Below are 25,299 nucleotides of genomic sequence, written 5' to 3' on the forward strand. Positions count from 1 at the left end.
GCCAGATATTAAATACAGAAGCAAGACGCATGGAATGCGCACAATGTACGTGAACTGATGAACTGTTGTGGTCTGTAGTCAAAAGGTGTGTCCTATACATTACCTTATCTGTTGTTCATGACCAGTCTGGGGTGTGTGTCCTTCCACAATACCATTAATCATAACTAGGAAAACGTACTCGTCGCCTGTACAGGTCTGCTGAAAATGTTGTTGGAGAGCACAGCTTTGATCCAAGCTAATTAGCTTTAACATAGACTGGAAGATGTTTTTGTTTGCCTGGTGAAAAAAGCTTACTGGTAGAGAATCAATGCGCAAATTAAAGAAACCGTAGATGGAAAAAATAAAACAAATTTAATTCCCAGTTTTATGTAAAGCTCTCCATTGTTCACCTTGGCTAGACCCTACAAAAATTCACTTCAATTAAAATAAAGTACCCTTTTCTCTTCCTGCGAAGACTTTAGAGTTATTACTATCGGTCTGCTTACACAGTTAGAGGAGGGATTGAAATGAGAGGGCACACCATGCAGTGGTCTAGGAATGCGATGGCTGTTGCATGATGGGTAGCGTTGCTGCCACATTCAAATATATGATATTTATCATGATTTAGACCTGTTATTAATGCACTGTTATTTCTTAATTTACCCTTTCAGAAGTAGCAAAGAACTTCTTTTGCAGCCAGTGGTGATCAGTCGAAATGAGAAGGAGAAAGTCTTAATCGAGGGGTCCATAAACTCTGTACGAGTCAGCATAGCAGTAAAGCAGGTTAGTATCTGTGTATGTCAATGTATGGGCCGCCTCCTGAGCGGATGGAGGTTGTGGCTGGGAGGGTGGTCGGAGATCTTAAAAGTTAAACAGTTGGGACACCTAACGTCCAACTGGACTGTAATTCAAAGTAGCAAGCACCACAGCAAAGGATCAAAGACATTTATCATCTCAACTAACCAGGGCTCTTGCTAGAAAATGATCACTTTGAGCACAGAGGTAAAGTTGTTAGAAAATCAACCTGCATTAGAGGAACGAAAATAACTTGCTACTAGGTAGGTTGCTCCCATATGCAAGTGACCATCACCACAGACGTTTCCTTCCCTGCTTAGGAAGCTCACATTGATCAGCTACCAGTACAAAGCCAATGGTCTTTAAATAAAAAGAGCCTACGCATCACTGTACTTGAACCTACGGCAGTTCAGCTACCATTCTGAGCATTTCACATACTAATTTTTGACAAAATATTTCCTATATGTGGCAACAACATGACTGCCATGTACTGTCAGCAAAAACAAGTGGGCACAAACACACACAGCAGTTGCCAGGCCTTGATCCGGCAGTTTGGCATTGGCCCATTGATCATCAATCCCTTTTGTCTGGGGAGTGGACACTGAATGACTGGATCTACCGGGTAGGATCTATCCACAATTTCACAAGGGAAGATCCGTGCCCAGGAGCTTTACTAATACCTCCTCTACTGGGGGACTCCCAACGGCTAACCTCTTATGAGAAAGGAAAAGACCACACCCATCACTAGATGAGACGAATGTGCTGAACATGAGTTGCAGCACTAAAAACTGCAAACCAATTGTTACAGGCAAGTCAGATTTCCCACACATTGTATGTGAGAAGCCAAACGACTAGGGGGCTTTGGCTGGCCAAGGGTGTATCCCCTGTGTAAAATGTTACAAGATAAATCATTTCAATCACTGAATGGATGGGCAGTTTTCCCTTTTTAGTATCTCATTAGGGTCGCGCCTGCGAGTGCATGAGGTAGTACTTGCGTCTCGTTTGTGAGACACTGTTAGCAAAAAGGGCTTACCATTTGTTGGTTTGCTTGGCACTTTTCTTTACAGCCTTGTAATTATTCTCTGCGGGCCTAGCACAATTTCCGTTCCTCTCTGTGGAGCAGGGACAAAGCACTGTTTAATTCAACTTAATCAGCGCCTGTCTGCAGCTTCTACATGATTGCGGTACTATTTTCTTCTTTTTAACATTTAGTGCCATGCAAACAGAAGGCGTGTGACTGGAAAAAACGTGCCTAGCAGGACAAACAAAATTACTAAGTTTTTATGTTCTATAGTTTACTCTTTTCTTTATTTTGCCAAGTCTTCTTTTTCATTTTGCACTCGTGTTTTGTTTTCTTTTTGCTCGTGTGCGCTAGCTGTTCTCAAAAGATGACAATTACTGTATCTAAATATTGCAATGGTTTTTATATGTAATTTCCTAAATTATGCCATAACAGATAATCATGCAGTACACCCCAATCTGCCCGACTACAATCCACCCCACTCAATCTGATCCACCTCCGTACACCCCAAACCAATTAAATCACCCACCAGCCACCCCACTCCACCTCACTCCAAACTAATCCACTCACCCCAAACAAATCCACCACACTCCAGTCCTCCCACCGCACCCCAATCCACCCCAAACGAGTCTACCCCTAATCCAATCGTCCAATCCACTATCTGCCGCAATCCAATCTGCCCCACCCCAATCTAACCCACTCGCTCCAGTCCAATACACTGCACTCCAGTACAGTCCACCACACTCAATCCAATTCACCCCAATCCAGTCCCCCCCACACCAGTCCGATCCACCGTACTCCAACCCTCCCCATAACAGTCCAATTCACTCTACTCCAAACCATCCTACTCCAGTCCAGTCCACCTCACTCAAGTCGAGCCCAGTCCAATCGACCGACTCCAAACCAATCTGGTACACTCCACTCCACCCAACTCCAATCCATTACAGTCCACCCAACTCCAATTCAATCCACTTCACTCCAATCTACCACACCTAAATGCAGTCCACCCCACCTCAATGTAGTCCACCCACTCCTAATCCAATCCACCCCACTCACTCCAGCCCATAACTCCAATCCACCCCCTGCAAAGTCAGTCCACCCCACTCTAATCTATTTGATCCGCACACTCCAGTCCACTCAGTCGAATCCATCCCACCCCACTCCAGTCAACCTCACTCCAATCCACATCACACAACTCTACTCCAATCCATCCCACTCTACTCCATTCCACCCCACTCTATCCTAATCCACCCAACTCTGCTCAGTCCACCCCTCTCCAATCCACCTATTCAGTACAATCCACAGCACTCAGTTCTACTCCAATCTACCCCACTCTGACCCACCCACTCTTCTATACTCCAATCTTCCCCCACCCTATTCCAGTCCAACCCTCTCTACTCCAATTCACCCAACTCCGCTCAATCCACTCACTGCAGTCCAATCCACATCACTCTTCTCTACTCCAATCCCCCCGCTCTGTCCACCCAGATCAACCCACCCCACCCCTTCCAGTCCAATCCACTCCAATACTATCTAATCCACTGCACTCCACAACACTCCACCCCAGTCTTATCACTCCAGTCTAATCCACCCACTCCACTCGAATCCACCCCACCCCACTCCAGTCCACCCCACTCAGTCTATCCCACTACCGCAATCTAATCCACCCCACTACCTCAATCCACTCCATCCCATTCCACCCTTTTCCACCCCACCCCACTCTATTACACTGCACTCTACTACACTCTCTGCCACTGAACTCTACTTTACAACACTGTACTTCTCCTACTCTACGACACTCACGTCCCCCACACCACGACACTCCACCAAATCCACTCGAGGACACTCCACTCCGCTCTAAGACACTAACCTTTAGCCGTGCTGAACAGCAGCCACACTGGTGTACAACATTGCTAAAACACATTGACAAAGCCATAGCTCTTTTATATAGGCAAGATCCAACAGCTTTGCCAATGCTTGTTTTTATAAGTGGGGATGCAAAATGCTATTATTTTACAGACACTTATGCGCTGGCAGGGGAAGCGTTAGTCCTCCTTCTTGCCATAGCTTTTCCCACTAACCCACTGGGATATCCCATTGAGCTTTTCAGGTTGAGGGGACCCCAGTTGGAAGACCACTGCACCACATTCATCAGTGCAGTTAGCAGTCAGAGTGGTGCGTGGGATGAATGCAGGTGGAATATTGGCTAAAGTGAAATAAGAAATCTGAGATTTTAAGAAAAAGAAAGGGGGCTTTTCCTTCTGTAGTACAGAAGCAGGAAAGGCTTCATGATGATAGCTCTGGTGCGTTGCTTACGGAAAGGTGCACTTGCGGGCCTGTCCTCGTGTGTTTCCTTAAAGACATTCTCACATTTTGCTTCTTAGGCTGATGAAATTGAGAAAATTCTGTGCCACAAGTTCATGCGCTTCATGATGATGAGAGCAGAAAACTTCTTCATCCTTCGGCGAAAACCTGTAGAGGTGAGTTAAAGTGAGCAGGAAAAATACCTACTGGTGTTTGGTGTAGGAACATTGGAGTAAAGTGTTTTTTTCTTTATTTGAAAACTTTTATGTTTACTTCCTGTTTGCATCTGACTGATGAAACATTTCGCAGCATGACAGGATTTTAAATTGTTAGTTTCTTTTTTTTCCCCAACTTGTAGGGTTACGATATCAGTTTTCTGATCACAAACTTCCACACTGAGCAAATGTACAAACACAAACTGGTGGACTTTGTCATCCATTTCATGGAGGAGATCGACAAGGAGATAAGCGAGATGAAGCTCTCCGTCAACGCAAGGGCTCGAATCGTGGCTGAGGAGTTTCTTAAGAATGTAAGTGTCCGCAGATTATTTGCTCTCAATCTTCTCTCCTCTTCAAACTCTTCTTGGACCCTGTTGGTATATTAGTTTTATCAAACAGTTGTGCTTCGTACAGCTAAATGCATCCTTCTGTTAGTAATGCAACAAGCCCCGCCATGGATAGGATGGTTCATTATTAAATTCTGTGTAATTGTCCTCAGTCCCCTTTTGTTTATTTGACTTAAGAAATTGGCTTGGCAATACCAAATTTACCTGGGTTAATCCTGTACCAAAGCCTTCCAGTGCAGCCACAAATTTCTTTAGTTCTATAGAAACTGTAATCGTTTGCTAGCTTAACCTTACCTCATACATCACAATGTCTTCATGCACTGCCAATCAAAGATAACACAGAGCTAAATTTCTCAGCCCATAACAAATCAATTTTAGCTTATCCTCAAGCCCAGGATAGCTACTGTTGTTGGTCAGTGCCAGTGGTAAACATGACTGCCTAAATAGTAACTCCTCTCACTGGATGAGGACATTGAAACATCCTTAAAACTCTGTGGCCTCTTTTCTCCCTTGATATTGTGGATAGAGTGTGTTGAGAGTTGTCTGACAGTTTATCTGGACTTCACTCATCAACCATAGCCAGCATACCTGAATGGGGTCACTGGAGATGTCCACAAACGTGGTGCTGTGCGGCGTACCACAAAGGCCAGCCTTATCATGCAATACCGTGCATAGGGAAGCCTTATCATGCATACTGAGTGTACTTGGATGTGTGCCCCGCTACACCCAAATCCAACAATGATTTGAAAAACTGCATGTGGAGCACATTAAGTATATGCACATGCCTAAACTATTTGTTCTGTTTCGTTGAACGATCAGAGTCAAAATGGTGATCTTTGTGCTAGGAGCTGCAGCATCGGAATCATTGGCTTTTCACTATGTGCATTTCTCGTCTGTTTCTTCCCTGTTAATCAAGAAGACATTTGTATCGAAGGAGCTCCAGTGCCAAATTGATGCAAATTACATTGCCATGTTTTTCTTGATACATGAAGTTCATGTTCTTTGGGTTAATTGTAATCCAGATTGTGTCTCCTCTTGCACTGCTCTTTCAACCTCAAGGAGCTCCTAAAGCATCAGAATCCCTTATAGGACAGGGATGTCCCCTGTTCTAAACGGCGATGCACTCCCCACAAGTTAATCTTCATGAAGTTTGTGATAACTGCAACCCTTTCCCATAATTTTGGAGACCGGCAATATTGCTGGAAATGAAGCCCTTGTCTAGTAGATCGGACCTGCACCTCCCTGCCGATCAGGAGACATCTCACAAAACAAATGTTGGGAAGGGTATAGCTGAAACAAAGAGCTGTAAAACCGCAGTCTGAAGCAATGGACTATTTTATTTACCAATGTGTATCGTACAAACGTCCCTCTAAGTTCGTACAGACTTGGTCACACTTGCATCACAATAAGAACTGGGAGCTGGTCTCACATTCGGCAGGCTTGGGACCACTTCAAGTCGGAGATGAAGAGGTGACAAAAACGGCTCTCAGGACAGGAATACTTTCTGTAGGGATATTTTGACTGTGTAGGCAGCTGCAAACTTTGCTACGTCTTTTTTTAATATGTTATGAAATGAGCTCCTGTGTGACCAGTTTTAGTCCCTGATGTCAATTTTCCTAATTTAAGATCATCTTTAAGATTGAACCTCAGTCTCCTGGCCAATATGGTACAACTCATGTTCCCCCAAAGGCATGCACCCCTCTACCTGTGCCTGCGTGCAAGACAGTCTTCTGTGATCTGCCATGTCCATTATCTTGGTGAGGAGACTTATCAGATCCGAACCTATTCATAGCCTCTTTTAGGTCAAGAACATAAAACATCATAATGCAAAGGTATAGTTCCGCAGTAACCACCACATTCTTGTTCATTGTCTGACCTCAGCCATTCAGGTATGAGGTAGTTATTTACCTTTTTGCAGAATAAACTTCATAAACCTCTGGACATAGTCAGCCACAAGAAGAGAGTCAATTCATTGAAGACCTAGAGTAGAACACCCCATCCTTGTCTAATATATTGCCTTTCTGGCCTTCATAGCAAGTTTTGTCCTGTGAAAACCTTGTATTTGGTTATTTCAATGGTTTTGCTGTAGAGCAAACCTTGTTTGGTTTAGGAGTTGGGTCCCATCTGATCTAAGTATCATATTCTGAGCCTGTGTCTATCTCAGTACGTCTGTACATGTGTACACGCCATCTGCCGCCAATAGATCAGAGTGTGCAATGGATACGAGAACTTTCAATACATCTAAAGGGGCCTAGCCTTCCTGGAATAAACTCTCTGAGCTTGATAAGTTTTATGTGGTGGCAAGCATGAAGCCCATAGGCGCTCCAAAGGATTGTCCAGACGGGCATGGGAGATGCTAGAGAATTTAATGTTATAAGACATATCTGCACTTCTGCCTCTTTTCTGCAGAACAGAGTTGTTTAGTGCCTTAGCCAAACGTCCAAGGAATCATGTTTCTTTGGGCAAAAAGTGGTTGGTATCTGGACCTTTTTCTTTCAGCGGTCATGTATTAGGGTGAGTGATGTGTGTTTACAATCTCATGACTGTGGAAGTGCTGGTTTTGGAACCAGCCTCCCTGATTTGCTGCTTGGATAATGAGGAAGAAAGCTAAACTGCTCTTGGCAGCGTTCGATTAAAGATTAGAGCAAATTCCTACCGGATTCCTGGAGGGTATTCATTATAAATATGGAAATGTTGCTGACAGGAACTATGATGAAAAGCCTATTTAACTGCCAACTTTCCATTGGGTAATACACTGTCTCTTTTTCGTATATTTTTTGTTTTCCTTACTTTTCAAATTGATGTCGCAGGGTGGGTTTACAAATATTTATTAAACCCCTTTGGAACTAAATTGTTTACCTCTGCCTGGATTTACAGGCAACCTCGCTATATTGGGCAATGTCCCGGCTTAAGCCAAAGGTTTGCTTTGAATGACATGTTGCTAGAATTGGTTGAGCGCATGTACCCCCTTGAAGACCTTCCCTTGGACTAATTACTATTTTTAGGTTTAGCTTAGGCAGCGCATGAGCATTCTCTTAGAGACATGCTGTATTCAGTTTGTGGGTTTACAGCCCACCCATGGGCTTGCTATTTGCTGGTTGCATTGTCACTCTTGTATTCTTTCTTTCTGTTTATGGCATGCATTTGTTATGACTCTTTTAGCGTTTATCCCTCCCTGAGAGCAGGGACCAAGTACAATATCACTCCACTAGTTACCATTATAGCATGTGTTTTTCGAAGAGTTTTTTTTGTTTTCTTTTTTTTTTGTTAAAAAGGAATGAATATGATTGGTCCTGTTTTCTTTTGAGGTTACGTTATCTTTTTTTTCTTCTAAGGTTGCATTAGTGCTTTTTGGAAATGTGTTTTTGGTATCAACCTTTTTTTTTTTTTTGTGTGTTTATATCTGAACCAGAGTGTGTTGGCACATTGTTTTGAAAATTAGTTTCAGCTTGCTACAATGTACATGGTCACTGTAGTGCAATGATTTTGTTATAGACATGGGGAACATCAAGTGTTTTGCCCAGAATCCTAGGATGTTGAGCCAAAGCTGAGATTCAAACCCAGTTCTGCTTTACTGCCATCTGAAAAGCAGAGTGACTTCCCTTTTCTTTATAGATCTAGGTATCAGAGCGCTGTACACGAACCAGCTGCATTACACATGGACATGCCTGCGCCCATGCTTTACGTATTGAAGCACTCGCGATGTTGCTGCGAAAGTACATGCAGCATTAAAATATTTGAACTTCTTTATGATGGAAAACACTTAATTTAGTGCACATCTGTCCCAAAATTGGTCCCCTCATTTGAATCTAGTTTTGCACAAAGTCATGATCTGCAAATGGGTGCCATGTTGTTTTGGGTGCCTGGGCCGGCCCTGTTTTTGCTCCCACTACGCTCCAATCAGCTTTTCAATCCTTCACTCAATGCCAATTTACTACAATTACTTTTAGCCATACTAAATAGCAAACACACTAATATACAACATAACTAAAGCATATTGGCAAAGCCAACGGCGAGACTTGTTGGCTATGCCAATGCTTGTCAAGTATTCCGTAGAGTTTATAGGAGGCATTGTGGATGATTTACCATCCATGTTGACTACTCTGAGCACCTCTGCCATTGCCGTGGAACTTCGTATTGACTGCATATGTGGCCAATAAAGAGTTTGCTGGAAGATATTACATGACAGATGTTTTCCAGCTGTATTGCAGAGCAAAACCCCATGTTTTCAAAAATTCTTTGCTTTGGAAATCTTCCTCATGAATGCTTTAAAGTTTTGTCCATTTGCCAATTAATGTGTTGTTCAGTTGCCTCGGAGATACGTTGATATTCACATGCTGTCACATACAGACACTCCCTATTCTTATACACAGGCACCCATCCTCTGTTCTTCAATGTTCCACAAATTCCCCAGTTGTATTACAGGTATCTCTGTACCCTACAAGTACCTAATACATAAACTAATCATATAATGCATTTTGAGCTCTTAAACTTTGTGCCTGTCTGCTTTTGATCCTCTTGTACATCATATATCAATTTGGCTAATTTCCTCTTTTTTTTTTTCCCTGACAGTTTTGAAAATCCTGGATGTTCGACTGACGTCTACTGCCTCATGAGCTCCTGTACACCTGCTCCACGTCGTATGGGAAGCGCTGTGGGGGGAGGATAGGGAAACCGAATGCCTGATCTGCAGAGGAAAAATATGAGGAGACGTTGCCAAACCTGGTTGATTGTCAAAGGAAACGTAGACTGCGTTACCACTTGCCTGTCAATCCTCATGGTTTTGTTTCAGCTCGTGTTGTGGACCGAAGAAGTATTGTGCTTATTATGACTGCGTTTTTTGTATTTTCTAAATTCTTTGCTCTAGTTGCTTCATACCGATTCTCCCAGTTTGTTCCTTTTTGGTACAACAGCTCTCTTCCTGTCGCACTGATCTGTAAAACGAGTGCGTTCAGAAACTACCTTTTGTTAGGCTTACATGCTTCTAAATGGGGGTCTTTAATGGCGGGAGCTTGTTGGAGGTGGGGCGGGACTGTCCGGCAATGCAGTTTGAAGGATCCCTCCAGCTGGTATTGCAGTAATAATGTGGCTGATGATTTCAAGCGTTCTTTGCCTCAGTCACCTGCTCTGGTGATGTGCCTTCTACACTAATTGAAGAATATTAGAGGATAGGGGCTCCTCAATAGGGCCCTCGCATTACTCTATCCACCCCCACCCCTTTACCTTGAGAATTTATCGGGGATGGGCGCATCTAGGTGTTACTTGTGCTGTTTGGTGCACAGTTGCGACTTCTAAGATCAGGAATTTGGGAGGCCAGTCTTCAGTTTAACATGCCTTTTTCCTTTGTTACCTTATTTTTAAGACACTGACCGGAGGTCCTTCCTCTTTGCAACAGGGTAATCTTAGTAACAAGTCACTGAGCTGTGTGTATTTACCAGTCATTCAGACATCAAGTGTGGAAGATACTTGACTCTGTAGAGTAACAGTTTCCTCTTCCCCCATTATATGTCCTCTGGTCAGGATTCCGGTGCTGAACGTTTGTTGGTATCCACAGATGATCTTATCGGTACTCCTGCGTCCAGACAGAATCTGGTACAAATGTGCTCGGATTAGGGCAAACCTAGTACGCTGTTTGCTGGCTCATCCGATCCCTGCAGCTTCTTAGTTAAAAGTGCATGGGTACCTAAATTCTCACCCCCTTGTGCCCTGCACGTACCATGAACCCTGACCTAAATGAGAACCTGTGGGTCATGCAGGTGGAACCACACCACATAATATTTATTACATTCAAGGCTGCAAAGCTAATGGTCAGTTTGAGACAAATGCCCAGTGTGATAATGTCAAATGGTTTTGGGCATCTCGGGGACTAGTAATTTGTTTGGAAAGGGCAAAGCAAGACAGACTGGAATTGTTATCAGATGAAGATCTCCTTGTGTTCACGGTACTGTTTTTAATCTTCAGTGTTGGGCCGCTCTATTAGAAAATGCAAATTCATGTTCTGAAAGAAAATCATCTCAGAGGGTCTGACGCAGTCATACATTCCTGTCCAGCAAGTACCTCCTTTTGTAAATTAGCAGCCTGATGACTTTCAACAATGTCTTGGCGTGAATAGCGACTTGGGTCTATTCCCGCCCCTTTCTACAAGTCCCTCCTCTGCCCTCCTCGCCTGAAATTAGTGGGTACACCCTGCAACAGGGGAACTAAGGACCTGTACTTTTTGTTCTGCTTTTTGCACTTTCTGTATACTTTTTTCTTAATTCATATTAAAACCTCTTTTTGTCCAGCTTCTTGCCTGTTGTTTGGCCTCGGTATCATGTATGTTTTAATGGTTTGTTGTACAGAACTACATATGTGTGTATTTATGTATGCAGAAATTGTATAGCATTAGCTTAGTTGAATGGCAGCTGAGCCCTGTGCAAGGTCGAAAACAATGCTACCTTGATCGACCGATTGGAGGGTCTCTGGGTCCAGAGGGCAAAGGTGGACTGGATTTGTGCCGTGAAGTAGTGGCTATCTGTGCCACCATTGTTCTCTCAATATTTCCTGAATTTACACTGATCTGCATTTGCCAGGAGAGAGGAAACATATGCATCTGCAGCAGGTCTGCATTCAGAAAGTAGATATAGTTTTGCATAACTTGTCCTCCACCCCAACTTTTGAAAATTTACAATAAGTATTGCCCTTTTGCAAAACCGTCCTGCCTAGAAAGCATGTTCATTTCTATTTTACTTTTGTATGGAGATAGATATAATGTCTTAATTTTCTTCTCCTCCTCCACAGGAGCTTGCATTACAACTAATCCCCATGTCCAGCATACGACGAGTGTTCAAACAGTTCCAGTCTGCAACCTCAGATGCCCAAACATTTGCAATATACTTGCAGTATCCGTTTGCTATAGATTTACATGCTGTGCATAAACCTGACATCTAGTGTTTGGCTCAGAAAATTCCAAGTTCCTTTGTCCAGATCTTCTCCCAGTAGTCTCTAGACGTGTCTAGAACCACTTGTCCATAATTAACCTTAAACGCGCACTATTTGGTTTCAGAACCACATTCGATTTGTGCTGAAAATCACTGACCTGTCAACTCCATGATGAGGCCTTTCAGGAAGGTTGTGGATCCACCAGGACCTGCCTCTTGAGCATGTCAGGCACAACTCTTCCACCTGTAATAGCTAATCCCCTGCCAAGTGGGTTGAAGGGGAATGGGAGGTGACGGGGAAGAGATCGGTAGATCTTTGCTCTGACTTCAGATGTTAGTGTAACTTCAGAGGGATTTGTCTGAAGTGATTCTGTCACAGCCATTCTGTAGACCTACAGTGGTTGGGAGATATAGGGTACTGGGTTAGTTGTCTCTCTTCTGCATGTTATATTCTCATGGCACATACTGTAGGTGCCTGAAATCTGTTGCTGTTTCCACCACCATGTTAATTACGAGCCATTCAAATGAGTATTTGTTTTTAATTGCATTCTCTTTATTCTAAAAATAATAATAATGAAAGAAACTTGTTTACAACTGAATACTGATTGACAAGATAATGTAAACACTTCTTTGCTTCTATTACCTTTTTTTCTAGTCCCTCTAACTTCTTTCTCAGAAGGTATAAATCCTTCACCACCGCAACACAGAAGTCTAATTCCTAGATTACGTGATAAGGCCTGTCACGTACACAGGCTACATTTTGTTTTTGACAGTGACTTTCCAGGCCTTATTTGGGCAGAAGGAAAAGGGAAGAAACACAAGATTTAATTTATCTTTCTAACAGAGGTTTCCATCTGGGCAGGAAAAATGAAAAAATTTAGGAAGCCGTGGAATCACAAGTGGTCTTGGGAAAAGCATAGAACAGGTAAGACACCAAGCCTAATGTGAGCAGAAAACGTGGGCCCACGCCTGCTTGCCCCAGGACTATCATGCAGAATCTTTGAAAGAAGAAAGAAAATGTGCCTGGCAAATGTTTTGAACTAGACCGCAGCTCATGAGCAAAGGAATAATAACATTCTGTAGTCACGCAGGAGGTTGACTACAGAGCCATCTTCGAACTCTAAGAAGGTCGATAACCCACTCATATAATATATCATTGTTGTAGAAGTGTCTCAGTTTGAAATCAATAATGATGCATCGAGTCCTTTCTTGCAATTTGAGTGCATTTATTGATGGTAGCTTGACTTAAGAATCTGTAAAAGTCCTATTCTGTGTAGAGATCTTGAAGATATAGGAGAAAACAGCCAACACGTGTTTCGGCCCTTTGTGGTAAATTCACCTGGGGCTTTTTCAAGGCTAGGCTTTGTTCATAATAAAACGTCCATTCTTAAATAATTGTGATAGATCAATGTTATAGGCAAGCAGAGTCTCGGGATAAATCCTGTGAGTTCTCGTACAGCGTTCTAGTCGGGCGCCATCTTGAATAAAACAGAGCCATCTTCTGCACCTAGTCACAAGAGTAAAGGTACTTGCATTAACGAATGCAGCTTGCATGAACGCCAAGGACAACAATTAAAACTGGATGCTTTTTGTAGGAACAGAGGCCGCTTTATTCTATGGAATACAAAGAAGAAAGGAAACATGGCTGTCTTATTGGGAGAGATGCAATGCCGGAAGCAGAGTATATGGGGCCCCCATCATTCTGAGCACCATATAGAGAAGCCTGCAATTCTCTCTAGGTCCAGGACCCAGGATTTGGGACCTCCTGGGACACTACAAGAATCCAAGGCATGAACGGGGTCATTCGGCTCATATGCAGCACCATGTTACTCTTGCGGAGAGCAAGCTAACCTCCAGTTGTGTCCATTGAGAGTGGCGCGAAAGGAACATGAAATAGAGATGACTCAGTCAAAAGGATCCTCTGTGGAGCTGCTAATTTTAACTCAGTCAGAAAGATCCTCTGTGAAGCTTATAATTATAACTCAGTTAAAAGTATCTTCTGTGGAGATGCTAATTTCCAAGATTTTGCAGACAGACTCTAGTCCTATGAAGAGATTTCAAAGTAATTGTTACACAAAATTAAACTATTGTATAATTGGCGGGGGAGGCGCAATTGGTCATCTCTGCAGAAATATTCAAAAAAGCCTTTGAGGATTAATACGATGAGGAGGGTGCAGAGCTTACAGGGGCAGAACCACCAGATCCTTCCTAGAGTATTGATGTGGATTTGGAAGATTGTCGCTGCTCCCAGAAGATGAGTTAGACCCGAGAGACTAGGTTTATCGGTGACTTACTCCAAGGACGTCCACTGAAATACTCAATGTACACCCCCCCATCCCTGTGGATGAAACTGCAGTAGTCTACATTTTTACAAAACAGAAGATTACTCTTCAAGGGGGGGGGGGGAGATCAAATCCAATTTTAAATGAATACTGCATCAACACACTTTTGTAGATAAATGCAACAAAAAGGTAATGCATTAGTTATAGTCCTGCAGCTATCGTAGGAACAGGATTGGTTTATTTGGTTACACTCTCAGGATGCAAACTTTCACGGTCCCATAAGGAGCTGTCACAACATTCCACAGGTGTATACTAGGGAGTGAGCAGCTTGTTTGCTGCTCTTTTCTTTACGCTTAAATTATTTTCCAGTGTTATTAGAAGGATGATGGTGACTTGATAGTCCACCTACATTGTCAGGCTCTACAAATCTGCCATATCCTGGACAACATTTTTGTGGAGGCCAGCCCACAAGGTGTACTCCTACACAATGTATTGTTTAAAATACTTTTTCTACACAATGTAAATGTTTCTTTCAATTAAAAAGAATAGAATGTTTCCTTTAATTAAAAGGAATTATATTTGTTTCCTTCTGTGGGTTTACCTTTCATGGACATGATGCTGAAGGCAAACTCTCAGTAGGTATCTCTTCCTCCTGGTAGAGGGCTGCACATTCACCAGATGATGAGAGATTTACAGTTCTACCGCTGCCGACTGTGATGTTAATCTACCTCTATCTGCTGCCTCATGTCTGGGCCAGCTTTCTGACACCAACCAGTATTATAGCGCCCAGACCCTAAGCACTATACGAAATTCATGTAGACACACATTTAACATTGCATATTACGGATCAGGTTGTGGCAGTAGAGTCTGTCTTCTGTTCTCTGATACAGGTTCTCATCCTCCAGGTCTGACTTCCAAGTTACTGCAGTGGGGTGTCCCACCGAACATGTTAAACAGAGAGCCCTTCAAGCTCTCTTGGCCATACTAGTGATGGAAAGGTTGGGAAGTTCTCATGAAGAGTGTCTCCCATCACATGTTTATGGTTAAAACAGAAATGCAACCCTCCAGATGACCCAGTTAGAAGTGGAAGCCATGCGGTAGGCTCCAGGTTTTTCTCCTGTTGTTAAATGGAAAATAAGATTAGGTGTTAATGTGACAATGTTTTACATTTCAACCACAAAAGGAGAGTGCTTCCAAAGTGAAGACCCAAGACACATAAAGACCTGGTATCTTCTGCAACGCTATTTCTATCAGTGTTATGGTACAAGTCACTGACAAGTACATTAACAAAGATTCTGGTTCTAAGGAGGTTTGGGGAAAAAATCGTCCAGTGAACAAACCTCTGCTCCACAAATCGCAACCAAAGGCAGATATCTGCACAAAGCACCAAGAGGCCACGTAATCTACAAATGCTGCGCTCTAAAAATACCCAGTAATATAATATAACCAGCCCCCTGGATGTGTTTTCTCTCCCAATGCCCTGGAGCAAGCATCAATTCTCTGTGGCTGCTTCCAGCAGATTTTAGTCCTTCCTTGCTATCTGTCCTGTTTCCTGTGACCTTCCCATGAGTCGTGTGACCTTTTCCCTGCTGCCATCACCCATATACTCAGTCAACCTATTTTACTTCTGTGGTAGAGTGCTGACACATGGTGAACCACCACTTGTTTCAGTCCTACTGCACTTGCCCAAGTAAAGACATGGATTGGGTGTTCCTTTGTTTTCAATATAAAAAAATAATAAAAAGATTTTAAGTGGTTGTGCTTTCATTTAAAAAACAGAATGAAGAGACAAGAGGATGAACAGTGTTCATCTCTGCTGCCTTGTGCATCATTTTTGGACACCTTGCCTTGGTTTTGGCCCCTAGCAAGTTGTCGCCTCCGTCCATGTTTGCCAGAAACCTTCCTGGAGTCCAAGTGCCTGAGTCCCGTGCTTTATAGTCCTTCCCTGGTTTCTCTTACTGTTTATGGAACCGCCCCCTTATCTAGAAGATTTAGCAATTGCCAGCCATTTTCAAACAGCCCTTGCACAGTGTTTTAAGGCCATATCTTACTTGGCGATTCCCCCCTCCTTTGTTTTATCCATGCTGCTCTAGACACAAAATGGTATGGTCTTCATTTTTTTATTGTTTTTGGAAAAAAGCACTGAAAGTTAGTAAAAAAAAAAAAAAAAAAAAAGACTAAAAAAGTGGTTTATCTGTGCTATCTTGTGATGTGTGTTTGACCCCACTCGTATCGTTTGGCTTAAAAACACCTGGCTTTGTGTGCCTGAAGCCTGACTGACCTTTGTTCCAGGTTCCAGTGCTCTGTAGTCCTTCCTTGCTTTCCCTGTTTAGTTTAGGTGGGGCATGGCTTCTGGAGGTCAACTGATGGTTCTCACACCCTTCTTAACCTCTTCTTCCGGGGTGCCCTCCCCCCTCAATAACCCCTCCCTCCACCATAAACCAAAAGAGTGTCCAGTTAAGAGCATCTTTCTGATGCTAGGTCTTATGTCCTTCCAAGGTTCCCTATATCCCGCCATAGGTTAGCACTGTCATAGTCACCTAATACTCCTGTTCTTCTGAATTGGACCTTCTGTGGGTTGAACTCCACCCTAGGATCAGACCTTAGAATCATCTTACAGTGGATGGTTTAGAAGCTGTTCCTTCAGGCAGCTTGTGCTATCGCTGCTCCTGCTGAGGGGAAGGGGGAAGTGTGTGTCTCTGTTTGTGGTGTGTGTTCCAGTTTCATTACATAAGGACACATTCATTTCTTTAAGACACAGGGAGATTAAGTGATTTGCACAGAATCACAGGATGTTGAGCTGATGTGAGACTTGAACCTGGTTCCCCAGCTCCAAAGTTGGCAGCTCTGGCTGTGAGGCCACATCCTCTACCTCAGCTAGAATCAAAACGTAGTTTGTTAAAGAAAGTAACTTTTATACATACTTCATACAAGATACTCTGTTCCTGCATCTGAGCAGCAATACCTTGTAAGACAGTTTTTTAGGTCGTACTTTAGTATACATCTCTGTGGGCTTAAAGACATCCCCAACCTTGTCATTAGTTTGTTTCAGTGTCCTTTAAAAGTCCTTGCTTGCTAGCAGTCAGTCCTTCCTCTTTGTACCTCCTTTTTCTCTTTGGTCCTCGCACAAACCGGGGATGAAGTACAGTATATTTACCTTGGTTCTTTATCCCTGATTTCAGGGGCTACTTTATTATGTCTTTCCTGCTCATGTTTAGACTGTGGGTGCTTCTGGCCCGTAGCTGCTTATTGCAGCATTTGGCCCTCCCACCTCCCCACAAGCCAGAAAAGACCAGCTGTTGTGCTGTGATCGGAGCTGCTGCTTAGTGAATGCAGACGCACTCTCATGATAAGAGAGCAGAGGTGCGTACAACTTGCTCTTGGTTCCAGGCCGTGCTTTTTCACCTTCCTCTGGGCTTTGTTTAACTGACTGCCAAGAGGAGGTGGAGCATGCGGGAAAGGAGGCCAGGCCCATCATTTTCCTTGTCCTGGCTGCTGGAGAAGACTGTGCTGGTTACTGCTGGAGGACAGAGAAGAAAATCTCACTGCACAGGAGCCCTAACCTCCTGCCAGCAAACCCGCCTACTGGACCAGCTCGCCGTGTCTGGCCAGCTCTGCTTCGGCGCTGGCTTTTCCATTGAGGAAGTGCTCAGCAGTCACTTCCCATTCAAGAGTGCCTGCAGGGATGTGGAGGTGCACGAGTTGTGCTCCCTATTGCAGCTGCCTCGTGTCCCCGAGGACGCCACTCACCTGTCCTCCTTCTGTGTCTGGACCCCAATTCACTGGGCCACGCATTTTGGCGAGGTACTGGGCAAAACCTGGTGTGCGTCTTTTCTTTTCTTTATGAGGTGTGCAGCGACTTGCTTCTGGTCTAGGGTGGGTTAGGATTTTAATGTTACCAACCTGCTTGTGATTATTTTTTATTTTGGTATCAAATACTCTTAACATTGAATAATTTGTACTTTTTTTAATAAGTGCCTCTTGGATTGAAACTTAAGTTTTCTGTTTTAAGATGGCCACTGTTCCGTTACAACTCTACCAAGAAGCACACTCCCTTGTGGCCTGCGCAAGCCCCTCCTGGCTTGATTGGTGGTTCTGACTCCCACCAAGCCCCATCTCCTGGTGGTGGCTGGGAGAGGACCAGCCTGGCAGGAACGAGAGCGTCACTGCTAGGGCAGACGTGGTGTTAGTAGCCGCTGCAGCAAGGTGGGAGGAGGAGGGCAAAGAAAGGAGTTGAAGCGCACAGTAGCAGAGGAGCCGTCGCCGCAGCCAGGCCCCTGCCAGCGACACCATGGCCATCCGCAAGAAAACCAACGAGAATCTGCCCGTGCTCAGCCATGCGTTTATTATACAGAACCATGCAGACATTGTGTCATGCCTGGCTGTGGTCCTTCTGTTGGGGCTCATGTTAGAGGTAAGCTGAAGGGAGTCCGTGGACCCGTATTTTAGGGTGGGCGGTATGGGCACATAAGGCCACGCAGTGGCCAAGGACTCTGCTTAAATCGGAGATGGATGTTATCCTTGCAGCAGCGTGAGCAAGCGCATCAGTTCTGGGGAACCCGTTTACCGAGGCTAGTGCCCCACCTGACAGGGAAACTGAAAACACCCATCCTGAGCTTTCTTTGAATAAAATGCCTTTCTACAGAATGCCCTTCTGAAGGCCAAAGAAGAGGGAATTCAACCAGCCATCTGACTCCTCCAGTGCTTAATTTGAGCCGATGGTTTCCGGTGCCCGGCACCTGCACTTTATTCTCAACACTGGCAAATATGACAGACTGCCACATGGGGGAGCTGTCTGTCTAATTTAGAAGTGAACAATACAATTGTAATTTATTAATTCAATTTACATTAAAAAAAGACATATACCTGCTGCCCAAGCCATCATTTTAGTGTGGGGTGCTGGAATGGTGTAAATTGTCACACTTGTAGGAGTTTGATGGTTGGTAGTTGTCTTAGGACGGCCATTGGCAGCACTGACAGGGGCAATGGGTGCTGCAAGCTGCAGTGATCTCCCGACAGAGCCCTGGCACTTAATTCTTTACAAATTAAGCACTGGACGCCTCTAAGCACAAAACAGGTATTTGCTGGCAGCACCATCTCGCAGTAGAACGTTTGCCTAACTGTGAGTTCACAAGCCCCAAAATGGACGAGTCTTAAGTCTACCATATGCACAGAAGGGGAGGGATGCTCTAATAACCTTTGCTCAGACATAATTTGTTTTATTAGTGCGTCCCTGTCCCCATACGTTAGTAACTTGTGCCTGACCCTAGCATGGTATGGCCGTGACGCGGCCCATCCCTTGCGCAGTGCGCAGTGATAGGCTCCTCAGTTTAAGACAGCTTAGTGGAATAATGTGCGTGTTGCAGTCATCTCTGTGGAACATGCACATCAGCGGTTCTACACACAGAGATTCGGACTTTCATGCTTCCAATGCCAACAAAGTGTTCGACATTGAGTTGGGTGCAGTAATGGATTTTATGTGTAGTGCTACGAAGCTGCATGTCTGTGACCGCGAGATCGCAGAAATCAGCGAATTTCACAAAGTCATCTCGTAACAAAAATCAGGAAATGTGAAATTCCATATTCTATGCCTGGAGGAGAGGGAGGGAGCTGCAACAATAATTTGTGTTTGTGCAGTTGTGAGCAGACATGAGCGCAGCCAGGATATAATGTTGGTGGTACTATTGTTTGATGGCAGTGTGAATAACATGCCCAACTCAATGTATCGACGTCAGGAATGTCGCATGTCGCGTCTGTCATATAGAGGACATTGACATTTACAATGCCAATAGCTCTAAGTCTTGCAAAAGCGAGACCTATTGGCTTTGCCAATGCTTGTTACCTGTGGGACGGAATAGGCCCTCAAGATAAACCAAATGTTGGACAGAAAACATTCCCTGCTTGGCTTTGCAGAGATTGCTCCACTGCCCCGAGTTCACCATAGCTGATTCTTTTTTTATTTTTTGCTTCACAACATGACAGTCACACATGCTGAGGGCTCTGGGGTAGAGGGACACACCCTGTGCACCCTCCCTTACTGAGCCTGGTCACCATCAGCTTGGTGGACTGTGAAATGCTGACTGTGGTGGCAGTCATATATTATAGCGCCAGGACAGGAATTTTTACCCACTGTCAATTGCTAGGTAGAGTTGCCTACTGGATTTTTTATATTGGTCCTTCAGCTGCCTGCAACAGGGTCCTTTGCTACATCCATGTAGGACATGGATGATGCATGTGTGATTAACCTGACTGTTACATGTGGTGGTGGCTACAAAGGAACTCATTTTGATTTCCTCAATCTACTGGTACATAAGATGGAGTTTGTAAAGAGCCCCACAGAGCAATGTGACTTGTAGAGCATCTCCAAAGCATTCCTCAGGTGCATTGCAGTGGGTTCGCCTCTAGAGTTGTGGGTGTGGAAGATGAGGTTTCTTCGCTGCTCCACTCTTCCCTAGAAATGCAACCCCCACTTGTTAACAGGTAGTTAAGTGCAGCATCCCCCCCCCCCCCCCCTTGTGTGCTTTTCTGTTTCTGCGACAAGAGACTGCCAGCTCCACCAACCTTCCTGAGACCTGAAGACCAAGACTGGAGCTGGACCTGTCTTGGAGGAATAAGCAAAAGGCAAGAACTGCTTGAAACCAACCCCAGAGCTGGACAATTCCAATACACAAACTGCAACCTGAGTATAAAGATGGGGCAAGATTTCAGAATCCCAGGGTCCAGCACCACTGGTGACAGAGAAACTCTTTTGTCTGCTAGTGGTGGGGGTTTGCTGATGGTCAACTCTGTTTCACCAGGTTCTGGAGCAGGACCACAGAAACTTCTGCAGCTGCCAGGACAAGAGCTGCCTGAGGCCTGCCTTGAGGGAGTAAGCTAACTTGAGGAAGATGGTACCTTAAAAAGGAGGGCTGCTTTGAGCTGGGCCCGGGGGGCAGAATTCAACCCGCTGCAAGACCATGAAGAATCTGAGCTATATTCTAAGGGCCTTTGTTGACTTCTCACAATGACAATCAGATATGGGATGATATTACCAAACAGCATTCCTTTAGATCTCTCCGCAATGTGTGTGTGTCTCTCTCTCTCTCTCTTCTCTCTTCCCCCACTGCCATGCGCTGTACCCATAACACGATAACCGCAGCTCGTAGTCATCACACTCAACATCAAAACAAAGATGACACTTCCAAACACACACCCTACAAAGGTGTAGCAGTAGCGCAGCGCCTACTGGGCTCAAAGAGCTTCAGACCCCCCCCATCTTGAACCTTACCCAGGCTGTTGCAGCACACACTGCTCTGTCGCTGACGCGTTCTGGACTGCGCTGCAGGTGAGGTCTCAATGACCGCCTTGTACAAATTATTTTGCAGAGCATTTAGTAATTCAAGTGCATAAAATGTATGGACCAGTGATCCCGAGTGCTATGGGGGCGAAGTCACAGGTGCAGAATATTTTAATCTCATTTAGCTGCAACTATTTTGTTGGCCTTTCACATTTGGGTAAATGCATATAAAATATAATGGACACCCATTAAATGCAAAATAAATGTAAGTTAAAGTGATTGGCGGGAAATGCATACCTTTTTTTTTTTTTTGACAGATCAATTGGTTAATGCAATCACTGCAGATGTCTGTGTGTGTAACCACTCAACAAACTGAATCCTGGTTGGTGCGTTGAGAAGTAGTGTCATTCTAGCCCTGCCAGGTCCCAGCCTCCAACTGAAAACACTATCAATCAATCAATCAATCAATCATAACATTTATAAAGCGCACTATGTACCCGTCAGGGTTTCGAGGCGCTGGGGGTGGGGGGGGGGGGGGGGGGGGGAGAAAGGAGAGGTGCTGCTAGCGTTCGTAGAGCCAAGTCTTGAGGAGTCTCCTGAAGGTGAGGAGGTCCTGGGTCTGACGTAGCGAGGTGGGGAGAGAGTTCCAGGTCTTGGCGGCGAGGAAGGAGAAGGATCTGCCGCCAGAGGTCTTACGCTGGATTCGGGGGACGATGGCGAGGGCGAGGTGGGCAGAGCGGAGTTGACGTGTGGGGACGTAGAAGCTGAGTCTGTTGTTGAGGTAGGTGGGCCCGGTGTCGTGTAGAGCCCTGTGAGCGTGGGTGAGGAGTTTGAAGGTGATCCTTTTTTCCACGGGGAGCCAGTGGAGGTCCTTCAGGTGCGGGGAGATGTGGCATCGGCGGGGTATGTCGAGGATCAGGCGGGCGGATGCGTTCTGGATGCGCTGGAGTCGTTTGATGTCTTTTGTTGGGATGCCTGTGTAGAGTGCGTTGCCGTAGTCAAGTCTGCTAATGACAAGGGCTTGGGTTACCGTCTTTCTGGTTCCTGTTGGAATCCAATGGAAGATTCTATGGAGCATTCGGAGGGTGATGAAACAGGAAGAGGAGACGGCGTTGACCTGTTTGGACATGGTGAGAGCGGAGTCGAGGATGAATCCGAGGTTTCTTGCGTGGTTGGCTGGGGTGGGTGGTGGTCCGAGGGCAGTGGGCCACCAGGAGTCGTTCCAGGCCGAGGGGGTGCGTCCAAGGATGAGGACTTCCGTCTTGTCGGAGTTGAGCTTCAATCGGCTGTTGTTCATCCACTCGGCGATGGCTTTTAGTCCCTCGTGGAGGTTGGTTTTGGCGGTGAGAGGGTCTTTGGTCAGGGAGAGGACGAGCTGGGTGTCGTCGGCGTAGGAGATGATGCTGAGGTTGTGTTGACGGGCCACTTTTGCGAGGGGGGCCATGTAGACGTTGAACAACGTTGGGCTGAGAGAGGAGCCTTGGGGGACGCCGCAGATGAGGTTGGTGGCTTTGGAGCGGAAAGGGGAGAGCCGGACTCTCTGGGTTCTGTCGGAGAGGAAGGATGAGATCCAGTTGAGGGCTTTGTCTTGGATGCCGGCTTCGTGGAGGCGGGTCAGTAGGGTGCGGTGGCAGACTGTGTCGAAAGCGGCTGATAGGTCGAGGAGGATGAGGGCTGAGGTTTCGCCGTTGTCCATTTGTTGTCTGATGTCATCAGTGGCGGCGAGGAGTGCGGTCTCGGTGCTGTGGTTTCGTCTGAATCCAGATTGGGAGGGGTCTAGGATGGAGTTGTCTTCTAGGTAGTGGGCGAGCTGGGTGTTGACGATCTTCTCGATGACTTTCGCTGGGAAAGGGAGGAGAGAGATCGGTCGGAAGTTTTTGAGATCGTTGGGGTCAGCCTTGGGTTTCTTGAGGAGGGGTTGGATTTCTGCATGCTTCCAGCTGTTCGGAAAGGTGGCTGTGTTGAAGGAGAGGTTGATGATCTTGCGGAGTTTGGGGGCGATGGTGGCGTTGGCTTTGTTGAAAACGTGATGTGGGCATGGGTCCGTGGGAGAGCCTGAGTGGATGGAATTCATGGTTGTTAGGGTTTCGGCGTCGTCCACTTGGGTCCAGGTGGTGAGGCGGCGGTCGTGGGGGGCGAGCTCCGGACCTAAAAACAGGTCAGAGGTCGCTCACTCGCGACGCGCAGCGCCAGCCATTAAGAAGGGAGGGGGGAGGGAGGAGAAGCTGGGAGGCGGGAGGGAGCGGCGAATGGGGGCGCGAGGGGGGCGGGCCGCAGGGAGGCAGCGGCTGGGAGCGGAGAGCGAGGGGGAGTGCACAAGGGGCGAAAACACGCAATAACAAGGCCAAAAAGTCGGGCACAAATATAACAACAGTTAAACTTTGAAACCAGTCACAGAAATACACTACAGGCACAGAATACAATCGGGGAAAACAGCAATCAGAGGGGCACAACGGGGGCAGATGCGCAGGAGGCGAGGCGCTTGAGACCAGTAAAAGCGCACTTACTGGACGGCGCAAAGTGGCACAATCAGAAGGGGCACGTCGGGGGCAGAAGCGCAAGAGGCAAGGCGCTGAAAAACAGAAAACCACTTACAGGACGGCGGAATACACGGCACACGGGTCAAGAGAAGCCTCGAACACGCTAGCAGCAGCGTGGGCGGGGGTCAGAGGCAGGAGACAGCAGGTTGGTGCTGCGGTCGTGGGGGGCGAGCTCCGGACCTAAAAACAGGTCAGGATAACTATGATAAATATCCAAGTTATTATTTTAAAGTTGTATTAAACTAAAGGTGAGTGAGTCATTGAATACTCGAGCAAGATACCTGCTTCTCTTGGACCCTCGAGCCCAAAACAAGTTGAGCTTTCATGTGCGCTCAAACCTCATGTGTCAATTAAAGGCAAAGCATTGATGTAAAATATGAGAGAGTGAAAGATACCCATCTAATGGCTGAATTGCACAATGTGAGACCAGAAAACTTGGTCCAGGCTTCCCTGCCTCAGCAAATTGTATGATCCTGGGCATATATTGTATTTTACCATGTCACCATTTTCTTCATTATGGCGTATGAGAGAACTTGAAATACGTGAATTCAGAATGTTGCCTGTTCAAAAAAAAAACTCTTGTGTTTGAATCACACACTATAATATTGTTCCATGTGTCATGGGACACATGGAACACATGAAACACATGAACAACCTGCCCACACACTTCAGACAAACCCCATCTCTCACCATCTTCAGGAAGGAATGAGGCCCAGACCCACCACCTGCGCCTTGAGACCCTCAAGGGTGAGTAGTTGCACTTTACAAAAACTGATTGATTTATTGACTGATAAGAATCTTGGCTACATTTGGGGTATGCGTGACAACTGACTTGCCTTTTAGTTCACCAGTGGCATTGTTGTGAGTCAGAGGGCACATAAATGCTTCTGAGTTCCTGTTTAACAGCTATCTATTTTAATAGGGGTTTCCCAATGCAGTGATGCAATCTGATAAACTAAGGTGAAACACTCCTGCATGTTTAAAAAAAAAAATATTTTAATTCTGAAGCAACTTTATAATATGTTTACATGGTGTTTGCTGCAGGATTGATGGGCCACACGTATTCAGGGCTCGGCTCATGCACTGGCTCTTAGAGCCAAGCCAGACCCTCAGCTCGACTCTCCTCGTTAATTTGTTGGGTTGTCAACCTCTGTATCACAGAGTATAAATAGGCTGTTGCATGAAAAGACATTAACAGACAGAGGTGCTCTTTGTTTTTCATGCCTCATGGGGTCAAGCTATCTCTTCCTAATCTGCCCGCTTCCAAGGGGCCAATAAAGACATGGTCCTGTTTGGGAATTGTGCTGAGCATAGATCCCATGTGGAGTTTCGTTCCACACAGTTGTAAGGAAGTGCTGCTTCTGCACATGGACTTACTGGGTGAGGAAACAGCAAACCAGCAAACCAGCTTTACAGGCGGAACAATCCATCAGGTATAAATCACTGTGGATAAGACTGTATTTGTAGCCTGGACACCTTCCATGACACCTGCCCAAACCTCAAGCGAGACACAGCAGGAGCATTAGGTGCTCACTGGTGTTAGCCAAAGTTCTGCACTCCTTCCTTCTCCCTCCCATCGCCTTCCCTCCATCCGTGCCTTACGATACACGTTTACCA

General features: G+C 45.4%; 1 protein-coding gene across 1 annotated transcript in view; it reads left to right on the forward strand.

Moving 5' to 3' along the window:
- Positions 1–25,299, forward strand: part of LOC138259559 (tubulin tyrosine ligase 3-like) — a 228,714-nt gene that overhangs the window by 26,574 nt on the left and 176,841 nt on the right. Inside the window, exons 3-5 of the mRNA XM_069207382.1 lie at positions 651–762; positions 4,180–4,275; positions 4,458–4,628. Of these exons, the coding sequence (XP_069063483.1) occupies positions 651–762; positions 4,180–4,275; positions 4,458–4,628 (379 nt within the window). The remainder of the gene's footprint in view (positions 1–650; positions 763–4,179; positions 4,276–4,457; positions 4,629–25,299) is intronic.

The sequence above is a fragment of the Pleurodeles waltl genome, chromosome 9 (assembly GCF_031143425.1).
Source record: "Pleurodeles waltl isolate 20211129_DDA chromosome 9, aPleWal1.hap1.20221129, whole genome shotgun sequence".
NCBI classification, from domain to species: Eukaryota; Metazoa; Chordata; class Amphibia; order Caudata; family Salamandridae; genus Pleurodeles; species Pleurodeles waltl.